The sequence below is a fragment of the Camarhynchus parvulus genome, chromosome 4 (assembly GCF_901933205.1).
Source record: "Camarhynchus parvulus chromosome 4, STF_HiC, whole genome shotgun sequence".
NCBI classification, from domain to species: Eukaryota; Metazoa; Chordata; class Aves; order Passeriformes; family Thraupidae; genus Camarhynchus; species Camarhynchus parvulus.
In genome coordinates this window covers 29,801,375-29,813,963 of record NC_044574.1, presented here as the reverse complement: position 1 = coordinate 29,813,963, position 12,589 = coordinate 29,801,375, and the positions used below count along the sequence as shown (strand labels likewise).

At 37.0% G+C, this 12,589-nt stretch overlaps 1 protein-coding gene across 2 annotated transcripts in view; it reads left to right on the top strand.

The window, feature by feature from the left end:
- MTMR7 (myotubularin related protein 7) overlaps positions 1-12,268 on the top strand; it is a 42,387-nt gene extending 30,119 nt beyond the window's left edge. The window contains exons 8-14 of one of the 2 annotated variants that reach the window (XM_030947158.1): positions 839-948; positions 2,914-3,039; positions 3,821-3,870; positions 5,514-5,714; positions 6,898-7,038; positions 8,636-8,762; positions 9,228-12,268. In XM_030947158.1, coding sequence (XP_030803018.1) covers positions 839-948; positions 2,914-3,039; positions 3,821-3,870; positions 5,514-5,714; positions 6,898-7,038; positions 8,636-8,762; positions 9,228-9,584 — 1,112 coding nt within the window. In that variant the 3' untranslated portion in view covers positions 9,585-12,268. The remainder of the gene's footprint in view (positions 1-838; positions 949-2,913; positions 3,040-3,820; positions 3,871-5,513; positions 5,715-6,897; positions 7,039-8,635; positions 8,763-9,227) is intronic. The other variant, XM_030947159.1, reaches the window with a different exon arrangement.
- The last annotated feature ends 321 nt before the right edge of the window (positions 12,269-12,589 follow it).

The following is a 12,589-nucleotide window of genomic DNA, read 5'->3' as shown; positions in this document are numbered from 1 at the left end:
ATGTAGTCTTTTTAAGGGTGATTTTAGCATCTTACTGTTGAAAATAGATTGCAGAAAATTTCATTCAGTATGTTTTTTGCTGGATTGAGGTGCCTTATTTAGATTCTGATTGCTTTTTTTCTTCTGATACCACAAACTCTTTATTAGTAAAAAAATAGATACTTGGATAAAGCAGAATAGGAACTTAGAGTAAAAACTGGGCTATATTTTTTTTTTCTTCAAATGTGGCATAGCGTTTGGAAGATTTTCAGAAAAATATTTTCCTTGATGGATTATGTCTTGTCCTCACCATCAGAATACTTTTTGACTCCAAGTGAAGCTTTAATAAGGTTTAATTCAGGGATGGAGAACTGTGGAGTGAACCACTTTAACTCAAGCACCATCATCTGTGGTGCTGGGAGTAGGAGGCAGGGGAACCACTCAGGTGTCTGTCTGCCTGTCCAACAGCAGAAAGCAAATGCTTTCTGTTTCCAAGCCCTCATCATCAAATACATGAAATCCTCCCAGGGGTTTGAAAACTTCCTCCCAACACAATTTTGGAAAATACATGCTTCAGAGAAGGATGGATTTGAATTTGTTTGCAATAGGTTTTATGACAGCTTTCCTTTTTAAATTAAGTCAACATATTGGGTGAAATTTGATGCAGCCCAATTTCTCAAATACATATGTTTCTCGAAGGTTAAATTTGGCAGAGATGTTCAAAACATGAGCATTCTTTTCAAAAGATGCATATTTTACACAGTGGATATCTGAAGAAGAGGTAACTCCAAGGCTGAACAGTCAATGAAGCCTAAGGGACTCTATCTACTATGCATTTAAAATGTATCTTATTTTGCAGTTTGTGAGCTGAAATCACCTTCAATGAGTGACTTTCTGTGGGGCCTAGAAAATTCTGGCTGGCTGAAGCACATCAAAGCCATTATGGACGCTGGCATTTTTATTGCGAAGGTAAAGTGTGTAAAATGAGAACAAAACTTGGAGTAAGCAGATACACAGAAAATGAGGACCAAATTCTCTGCTTATGGGTAACTTCTGTTATCTCTTCAGTGATGTTATACCTGAAAAAAACCCATCTTGCAGTGCTCTGTGTATGAGGAGAGATGATTCTTAGGTGCTGTTGTATTGATATTTTTCTAAAATAGTAAACAAAATCTTGTGTTCTTTTGTGCTGAAGCCTCTACTAGCATGTGTCTTGTTGTGGCGGACATTTGAATGTCCTTACTTTACTCCCGGAGAGTGATTGTTACTGTTTCTTTCCCTATTTGCCCTGCCTCCTCCGCTGGTTTCTGGACATTTTCTTTGTGGAAGTGGTAGTTGTAATATATACATATAGCTATATATAATGTATAATATGTTATATTATATACAATATATAGCTACTGGGTTATCCCTTCTGATATTTCAGTTCACCAAATTCACCTCTTGAACCAACTCATGGTGTATTACCATGGCCAAACTCTTTAGCAGCTTCTACTTTTATATACTTGAAAATTCTTCCAGAAAACAGTTTTGGCTTTAATAAGAAATTATTTCCCCTACTCCCCTCAAAGTAATGTAGACATTTGTCATCTGCCAGAAGTAGTTTTAATTTTGTTGCCCCCAACCTTGTGCTCTGCCTTTTACTGCTTCAATTCTTATTTTTGAGATTACAATTTCTTATTGGCCATTTTATTCACATGACCTACTGCCCACAACTATACAGATAAAACTTCATGGGTTTCTCTCCTCACTACCTGCTTGTTTCTCTTGCTTTGCTTCTTCCTTCTCAGTAGGCAACTGTAGTTTCTTACCTGAACAGCGACTGTGCAATAAATTCACGTATTGTTACTCCCAGGCCTACTCCTTTTCATTAGCTCATAGAAATAAGGCCATTTACATTAGCTTTGCAGTTTTTCCCAGTGGTTACTCTTATTATCCTTTGTGCATATGCTTGCTAGACTAGTGCCTTCTGACATGCATTTTGACCCATTCTTATTTGTACAGTTCTCAGTTCTCTGTTCTTGGTCTTCCACCCACAGGGGTACTATTTTTGTCTCTCGAGATATACATAGGTAATTTATTATTATTTCTCTTTCCCTATTAAGCCCAAAATTAACTTAAATGGGGTTTTTTTCCCCTACAGTATTTTTCCTAACCTACTTTGTTTTATACTTCCTAAATTCAATTCTCTTTAGAAATGATAAAAGTCAAAACCCCTAGAATTAAAAAAAACAACCACCAACCCTCAAATTCTAAAAATAATACAACACCAGACTCTGGAGAACTCGGTACAATTTCTTCTTTATGTGTTTATGTATAAAATGGAATCCTCTCTCCCTGATTATTACATTAAAAATACTGATAGAATCTTGCTTATTAGATGTGGAAGTTTCTCACTACCACAAGCTTCCCCAGAAGCCTTTACAGCATGTCACCAGTGTAATGCAGTGTGCTGCAATAATGTCCAGGTTAGTGATGTCATTGGAACCAGTCATTGCCCTTAATGACATTACCATCAAGATGAAAAATTAAGAGCCATATTGCAAGTATGGCTATGCTCTTAGTGGCATGTAAGTGGCATGAGATATGTTGGAGCATCTGAATTTGCTGTAGGTAGTTGTCTGCTCTGGCAGATTGATGTATTTTAACTGAAATGAATCCCACATCTTCCTGTAGTGGAGCATAAACAGGTAATTCTCAACCACCATATTGCATGGCCTGGGGTGAATTAAAATGTTTCAAATTAGAGTAATAACACTGATTTTCAAATGAGACGGTCAACTTTATTTAAGAACTCTGTGGTAGAGTAAAAAATGAATGAGCTTTCGCAGTTTCCAAATTAATACTCTCTCTATGGCTCTTGTCTTACTTTTTCTCTCTTGCCATTTTCTTCCTCCCTGCTTGTGAAATTTCTGACTTTTTCTGTATCCTTAGGCTGTGGCTGAGGAAGGTGTGAGTGTGCTTGTTCACTGCTCTGATGGCTGGGATAGGACAGCCCAGGTTTGCTCTGTAGCAAGCCTTCTATTGGATCCATATTACAGAACCATGAAGGGATTCATGGTAAGCGGGTTCTTTTTCAGAGTAAATGAAGGAGTATGGCATCACTTCAGATGAATATCTTTGTTTTAAGTAGGAAATAAATTGTCCTTAAATATACCCTTTTATTTTGCTTTGTTTTGTTTTTTAAAATGGGGGGGAAGGCTTCTATATGTTCACGTTAGAGTCTCCCAATTTCTCTATGAAACATTATTCAAGGGGGGGATCAGTCAGTCACCTATGTTTGGGGTTTTTTTTTCCCTAACCTTGACCAAGAAACTTTCTCACAGCCCAAAGAGCTTTTGTGAAAGCAAGAATTTATATTCATTTGCAGTGAACATTTTAATTTTGAGTGTCAGAAGTGTGTCTTTTCTAGATATTAGATTGCAATGAGCAGCTATATTGGAAAATCTGTTCCTTTCCCAGGTCAATCAGCAGTAGTAAAGCATCTAGAAGTGGTTATCAAGTTACTGGTCACATGTTAAAAAGATGTTTGAGACATTTATAAGTTCTATTTTAGAAAGCAATGAAACAAGATGTTTGAAGTTGTGCTGAAATACAGGCACTCTCTCTGCATCTGTGAAGCGTTTCCCTGAGCTGGCAAGCAGTGCTCATTATTTTTCTGCCAGTTCTGAAAATTACTTAGTATTCTAATATTGCTTGCTTACATCATTCTTGCTTGCCACTTTTCTGATCATTCTAAGAATTAACTGGGATTCCAACACTTCTTGTTTACACCACCCTTCTGCCTGCTTCAACATGTCAGCTCCACTCCCCAACATTGAATGCAATATTCTCATTTCAGGTGTTAATTGAAAAAGACTGGGTTTCCTTTGGCCACAAATTTAACCACAGGTAAGGCAGTGCTAAGGTTTTCCTTTCTATATATGTATATGTTTATGTAGTCTGTATCTGCTGCCATTCCAGTTCTTCTTTGTTGCTGCCTTACAAAACACAGCAACAGAATGCCCCAGGAAACGGCCATACCCTTTTCTCCAACTATGAGATTTAGCTGCCTGGAAAAGTCAGAGTGAAATATTTCTATATATGCACTCCAAAACTGCTAAGGGGAGTCCTGTGTGCAGCTCTTGCAGCTGCTGTGAGCAGTGAGAGGTCCATGTGAGTATTTGTGTGTGTTTGGCTTGCAAAACCCCTTTGGAGTCCAGCAGATCTCCTCTGAGTGCCAAGGCCCCCCACATAAGTCCCTGTTCATCAAAGGGGCTTCTGCATCTTCCAAGGCAGTACTTAATCTTAGGCATGTCTGTGAGTTATCTATTACATAATATATGCACTTCCTGTTACAGTCTGTTCTAAAAAAGCCAGCTCAGAAATGTCAGGCAAAGTGGGTAATTTATTTGAACAAGTTATTTTGAACATCAATCCAATGTAAATGCTATAATGTAATGAAAAATGTTTGAAGACTTAATATATTTAAACAGGGGTACATTTTCAACTTTTCTTTCTTTCATGACTTTACTTCTATTTTCTTTAATAATAAAAAATGCAATTTTTATATTGGGATTTAATTACATTATATTGCTTGATTTGAATATAAATTTGTTATAGTTTAAAAAACCAACAAAGTTCAGAAAATCTGAGCATCTTCACAGCACCTGTGAAATTCCATAGGAATTACTACAGTTCATATGATACTGTCAGTTGGTTTTGATTATCAGTGGCAAAAGGTATTATGAAATGCAATAACCACTGATAGGTTTGGTTTGCTGTGCAATATTGCTGTATTTTCTTTGATGGTAATAGAAGTTTCAATTTTAGATATTTATAAAATTCTACTCTGTTGGCATGTGGAAATATAAATGCACATACACCCCCTCAGGAGAATAATTGATTGAAAATGCTTCTTCCTATTATATAGACTTACAAAATGCCTTTTACTTCTATGCGTATTTTATTTTCAGTCTCCTTTTCTTCATTGCAAGTGGTTCCAAGAGGCATTTTTATGCACAGAAAGTTTCATGTTCACTTGTCAGTCTCAGTGGCATGTAAATATTTCCCACTTCATAAAATTTCACCAAGAGAGGGCAGCTTTGACCCGTTTTCTGCTAATGTTATAATGAGAGCAGGTAGCTCTCCTGCTCAGTTTTCTGGTTTGGGGAATAATCTACTATTAAGAAACTGTCTTCCGACACGCTTTTGTCATTAAGTCATTTCAGCCATTCTTCTGATAACTTGTGTTACTGGTAAAAGTTATACTGATAGCATTAAAACATGGCTATGCAGCAGCCAGCTTTCTGTAGCTTTCATATAACAAAATACCCAGTAAAAGGGGCTTTTTTGTTTTTAATTCTGCCTCCATTCTACTTCACGATTCTTGCATCATTTTTCTAAGTAAAAATATAGTAATACTTGAGATTTTAGAAATGAATGCCTAGGATGTACCTTGCATACTAAAAATGTGGGGTTTGTTTTCCTTAGAGTTAATTCAGTTTTCTTACAGGAATTCAGGTTATAATTGGATGTATCTTGTCTTGTTTCAGGTATGGCAATTTAGATGGAGATCCAAAGGAGATATCACCTGTTATTGACCAGTTCATCGAATGTGTTTGGCAGCTAATGGAACAGTTCCCTTGTGCCTTTGAATTCAATGAAAGATTCCTCATCCACATACAGCATCATATCTATTCTTGCCAGTTTGGGAATTTCCTGTGTAACAGCCAGAAGGAGAGAAGAGAGCTGAAGTATGAAAATGCTTTCTTTAGTAGCATATTTATGCATGGGGTCTGTGGCTGGTGGTGTATTGAGCAGTCAGACATTCTCCAGTTTGCATGCATGTGTTTCATAAGGCACAGGGTGCCTGTTGTCTTCTGGCAACACAGATTAATACCAAAAAAAGTTGATCCTCTGCAGTGTAGCTGTGCTGGGAGCATAATCCATGGTGTGCGTGACAGGGATTAGTGAAAATTGACAAGAGCATTATCCCTTCAGCCATGTGGGCCTGCCTTTACTGCAGCCCTGACTAAATACAAGGCAAGCTGGCCCTTTAACTCCAATATGAAATTATGGTAACTCTAGTTAAGTCATCAGTTTAAGAGTTACTGCTCCTCTGTGTTTTAATGTGCTCCTCTGTGTTTGTCTTTGGATCTCATGTCAGGACGTTTTACCTGCTCTCTTAGGTACTTCCTTACGAACAGCCTTTTTGTCTGGTAGCCCTCCCTAGGACTGAGTCAGCAGACTGTCCTTCTGCTGTCCTTCTGGCCCCAGAGCAATTATGAATTAATCTACCTGCCCTGAGGCCCAAACAAAGACAGCATCATATTCCTGGCAGTGCTCATGTTTGTATCTGCTTCCCAGGGCCCTGGGTCCTTGATACATGATGACATCCATTGCTTTTCTCAAGCAGCCCTGATGATATCGGCAGTAGCAATGAGAGGAGGTGCCGGTTACTGCTGGCTGCTGCCATTTGCTCCTTTTCACTGCTCAAATGCCGAGCAGCCACAGTGAATATCCATTTAAAATCAAAACCTTCACAGATCACCACGTCCCAAGAGCTAACTGTGTAAGAAATTGCAGCTCAGTGGGACGGGAGTGCTTTTAAATGTGGGGATCCCTTTGGAGCAGAGATCTGTCTGAAAGCTCACTTTATGGAAATGATCCTCTCCGCCTCACAAAGGAACCAGTGTCTCCACCTACTTGCTCTAGCTGTTTTTGCTTTATAGGAAATGGATCAGATTTTGCTTTTAGTGACCTGCAAGGGAATATGGGTCTCTGTTTCTCTATGCTTGTAACTTAAGTCTAATTCTGTCAAGGAAGCTGATTGTAAACTGGAAGTATGGAGGATAAGAATGCTGCATCTAAGCTTTAGCTATCCCTGAATTGTAATGGAGCCTTTAATATATTTTTATTTAATGTATTGTTTTTCAGAATCAAAGAACGAACATATTCATTGTGGGCTCACTTGTGGAAAAATCGTGCTGATTACCTGAATCCTTTATACAGGTCAGACCACAGTCAAACCCAAGGGACCCTGCATCCACAGATAGCTCCATGCAACTTCTTGTACAAGTAGGTAGTACCACTTGCATGGGTTAGTACAGAACAGAATACCTTTGTATATAAGTATTTCTTGGTCTATAAGGCCGTTTATAGAGAGTAAATTCAGTCTCAGATGCAGGATGTTTGTTTCTTGTGTGCTCATAGTCAGCCAACACCTCTGCACCATTCCACAACAGAGTATTAGTCTGAAAAGAAGATTAAGATTAAAGCTATATTGATAGTTGTGTGTCCTAATTTCAAGGTTACTCACTTCTTCCACTGAGAAATGCCTCTTTCAGTCCTGTTGTCATCTGTTGTTTCTAAATTTACAGTTGCTTTAACTTCTTCCATTCCAAGATTACGTGATGTTAGTTTAGATCAATTGGTGATGAAAGTAAAAAGGATCTTTTCAAGAAATCATATGATTTCATTGCTAAAACAAGTATTTTGTAAAAAAACCCCAGACTTTGCCTATAGTGTTATATCAGGTAAAACGAAGTTAAGTTTTTCCTGATATTTCTTCAAAATACAACAAAATGCCATCACTTCAGAAATGTTACCATTAACATTCTGAGTTAATTAATTGTGCCATTACTCCTAACACACTTTGGGAGAACTTGAATAGAAATTCATTAAAACTGTCATTTAAGTAACATGGGTCAGTTTGTTTTCCAGTTGCAAGTAATAGCACCTGTTAAAACATCAATAAAAATCCTAAATGACAGAAATTGAATTCTTTCATGTCTATATACCTGGTCACATCCACTTTAAAACAATTTAAAAATAGTAATTAATCGTATTCTTTGGGATAGTGGGATTTATAAAAGAAGTACTGATACAGCAGATCCTCCAATGGATAAGTAATCCTGTTGATTTTAATTTAATTACTTGGGTGCGTAAAGATTTCTGAGCATGAGCTATCAGATGATAAACTTAAGGGGGAATGTGATTTAAATAGTATATTATTGGGATAGGAATAATAAGCTACCAAGCAGCATGCACGGGCTCCAAAAATATCTGTCAGCTCCTTGGCCAGACAGCTGCAGCTGACAGCAGGGCTGGGCTACTTAACCTGTCTGGTGAACTGGTTACGCACTCAGGGCCTGCCTGTGGCCCTATGCCAGCAAGGCAGGAGGAGCACCAGAGTAACACAGAATTCCAAAGTTGAGTTCATGGGAAGTTGAACAACAATTAAGAACTACAAATATGAAAAACTGTCTTTACCATTGGCTATTTTATAGGTACATTGCTCTAAAGCCCATAGTGTAGAACAATAATACCCAAAAAAAAGCTTGCAAAGTTTTGCATTCAGTGGAGCTTTCTCAATTGTGATCTAAACTACATTCATCTTTCTTTCTATTGTCTATCAGAATTACTTTGAGCTGCTTATGTCCAGCTGCCTATGAATTGCACCTTCAGGATGGAGGAAATGCCAACGAACCATGAACTTTGCTAAATAGTCTATGAACCTATGTGTATGCACTCTAATGATGAAAAAGTGTGGATAGATCATTTAGGACAATATGTGTCTGGGGAAAAAAAAAAACAAAAAAAAAAGGTGTGCATTTAAGTCTCATGAGACTACTTCACCAAATGGGAAAATTGCTGACCTTGCCATCAATTCCAGGTTCTGGAGTGGCATGTACAACCGCTTTGAAAAGGGGCTGCATCCTCGACAGTCAGTTACTGATTATCTGATGGCAGTGAAGGAAGAAACTCAGCAGCTGGAAGAAGAGCTGGAAGTCTTGCAAGAGGTAATAAACAGCTGAGCTTGATACCCCAGACTTGGTAACTGATGATAAATTAAACCCAGCTCCATATGCTGCAGAGTCCCCTACACATTACATCCTTTTCTGGAAGGAGGATGTTCAGCCATCCTCTTTGTTCTCAGATAAACTATTGGGAATGTTTTGCATTTAAGACATAAAGGTGGACATTTTTTCTTTAAGGATAAATTTTACCTCTGTTGATGCACAAGTACTACTGAAAGTTTAATCCTTCTGTAACTCAGAGGGAATTGTAGCTCAGAAGAATGCTGTAATTCAGCATTGGTGTGTGACAAATTGTGCACTTCTCATATTCCATAAATGCAAATAGTCAGTTTTAAAGGGTGGGTTGGGCTCTGGAAGTTTATTTTAAAATAAAAAAGCAAGGACATATAAGAGGATTTCTGGGCCCTAAATGTGTCCACATGGTAAATCCTATTTCCTTTATTTCAGAGATTAGCAAATCTTCAGAAATCACAATCAGGTAATAATAAAGTCAAGAGTAAGCAACAAGACCGAAGCAAACAGTTTGGACTGTATACCTCCAACAACAGCTTAGCTAACACTCCCCAGGAGTATAGCAGTGATCTGAAATCATTCCCATCCCGGAGCCCTTCTCAAGGGGATGAAGATTCCGCTCTGATTTTAACACAGGACAACCTGAAAAGCTCTGATCCTGACCTCTCAGCCAACAGTGACCAGGAGTCTGGTGTGGAGGACTTAAGCTGTAGGTCCCCAAGTGGAGGTGGCTGCTTGCCTAGTGAAGACAGTGGCAAGGACTCTGATGAAGCTGTATTCCTGGCAGGCTGAAATACCTGCATGGCAGCAAGGATCCAGATGATGTAAAGTCTTACACAGTCTGGAATGACATCTTTTCATCAGATGAAGAATGGAAATGGTCTGTGGCCTAAAGAAATAATCCAAAGAAAGGGAACTGTGCAATTGTGTAAGTTAAGATCTGAGCAGAACAAGTTATTACTAATTTTAAGACATTACACTAAAGAAAGGTAATATCTGCTGTTATATTTCATTAAGCCAATATGGTGGTTGTTTTATCAATGCTGTACATAATTATTCCTTACTTTGTACATTTCCATAGTTATTTATTGGACAGGATAATAGTTCTTTTCCTAAGATGTGAAATTCCAAAGTACTCTTACTCAAGGTTGAAGATGCATTACTGTTAGCCTCACTGGTGAAGCAGTCAAAACTTATTTTTGTAGAGCTCATTTGCCTTCAGACATATGTATTTTCTCCGCTTTTTTCTTCACAAGAGGTTAGAACAATTATTTTGCATATTCTCCTACTAATATTCTTTACAGCAAAGTAAAGCTAACAAATGGACACCCTGGCTCAGGGGACAAGGATTTTTTTGATCCTGAAAAAAAAATCCATTAATAAGCAGTTGCTGCTGCATCTGAATGCATCCAATTTGTACTCAATTCTCAACCAGTGTTGCAAGTTCAGTAGATTCTGTGACCAAAACTTCAAGGCTCACACAGCCTTTGCGCTAAAACGCCCCTTTGTAACAAAAGGTACACCAGGCAGTTTGCTCTCACCTCTTTATGTTTTGTTACCAAGTTTGTTTATATCTTCCCCTTGTTCCAAACCACCTACTGTAAGATAAAAAGGTAAAATTTTAGAGGTGATAAAATCCCTGATTCTTCAGCCTATTTTCCTACTTGAAAATGTTTTATTTGAGTGAGAGTGAGGTACATACGCAGTACACAAAATAGGGAATATCAAATCACTTACAGAAATCACTTATGAAAATATCACTCTGAATCAGTAAGTAAATGAAAGCTGTGCCCATAAAGGAACTGTTACAGAGAATATTTCTCCAAAATTTTGTTACTCAAAATAAACTAACCATAACCAACTGGTGTCTTTTATCCTCACACAAAATTTCCCTTTTAGTATTTGCCAACCTGAACAGAGCATGGCAATACTAATTTAAGAAAAGGACTGATTCACTATTCATCAGAAGGTTTAATTCTCATTTAAGAATTCAGATATTTTTAAGAATAGGAGCAATAGTTTTCATAATCAACAGTTCAGAAGTAAAGAACTGAAAAATATTCAAAATTTGGAATGTCTTGAAACTCATTAAAAAGGCGGCCAGCCATATTAGGCTCCAACTCTTTCAAGTTTGTTGGTTTTTTAATTTTATTTAAAGCCAGCAGTTAAAAATATAATTCATATGGCTGCTTTTACATGCTTGAAGACAGTGCAGAATTGAACTCTAGTAGAGCAAAGTGGTAGTAATGTAAGTTTACTTAGATTGCATTTCACACACTCCTTCAAGTACAGACCTAGAGAAAGAACAGTATTATATAAATATACCTCAATTTAGAATCATTAGATTTTATTATTCAGTCTGCTTTTATGGAATGGCTTTTCATTCTGTTCTGTGAACATGTTATAAAAAGTGAATAGGTAAACTTCAGTATTATTACTATCCTCTAAAGGGAGCTGCTATCTTTGAACAAATAATTCTTAACAGCAAGGTTTATCTTAATATTATATTGGAAAGGCAAGATCCTCAATTTGATAAATCGCTATAGATTAATTCAAATAAAAACAACAATAAATGATATTCTGTTGAGAATCTAGCTTTCTGGTTTTTAATCTTTATGAATTTTTAATAAATTAAACCCTGATTTTAACTGCACTTTTAAAAGTGTTTTGTATTTTGAACATAGCCTGTAAACTTTATGGCATTAAAGGAAACTTTGAATGGCTTTTCTCAAACTAAAGAAACATGCTGCAAAGTCAACAGTGAAAACAAAACACACAAATATTCTGCCAAAAAATCAGTCTGAAAATTGGCAATGTTATTGTACATATTTAAAATGTAAAATTGTATATGATGACATTGTGTTCAACTAGACATGTATAGAAATAAATGCAGAAGAGCAAGACATGCAAATTCAAAGCACTGTCTTTGTGTTGCTTATGCAACTCCTTCTAACTAGCTTTACAACTAAAATATTAACATACTAACATTTTCTTTATTACGCCTTCACTTAGCAGCCCTCTGTGATGTATCTTTTAGTCCCTGGTGTTTTGCATTAACTATTACTGCTTACATTGTACTGAATGTATTTGTGGCATTATCAGGCTAATGAGAAACACCTTCAAATAAACACTTAGGTGTTATGAAATGTTATTTCACACCAGAGAATGAAACAAAGGATTGCTTTCCTGATTTCTGTAATAAGAGTGCTTCATTTATTCAAGAGTCACTTTGTCACTGAGATCAAGGGATTCTTGTATCTTCCCTACTCTGATACTTGAATCCAGTAGCTGCAGTTGTGGAAGAATCTACAACTGATAACTAAACAAACTGAGACTCTCATAAATTGTGTTAATTATATGGGAACATGTTATACTCCTGTATTTCTATTTTTTTAGGAAATGAGAAAAAAGAAAAGATAAAAAGACTTCTTTATTAACTATGTTGTTTTCTTGTAGCCTTGCTGCAAATCTTCGCAAATTTGGCCCACTTGCAATAAGCCCACTGTAATTTGAAATAGGACACAGATGAACTAAACTGCTGAAGTCCTCACTAGGTTCAGGCTGCTCTTTAGTGTGCCTCTGAGGGACACTGAAGGCAATGGGATCAAACAGCTGAAGCCTCCTTTAAGAAGGAAAACTATTTGCCAGCTGCTTTTATTGGTAACTCTATACAAGAAACAAATGTTGTTAACTGGTAATGGATTCTAAAAAGCTGATAAATTAATTAGTTGGAGGGCACAACAACACAGCATCAATAAAAATAAAAAAGGAAAAACAGAAAGTAAAAGGAGGAAGGC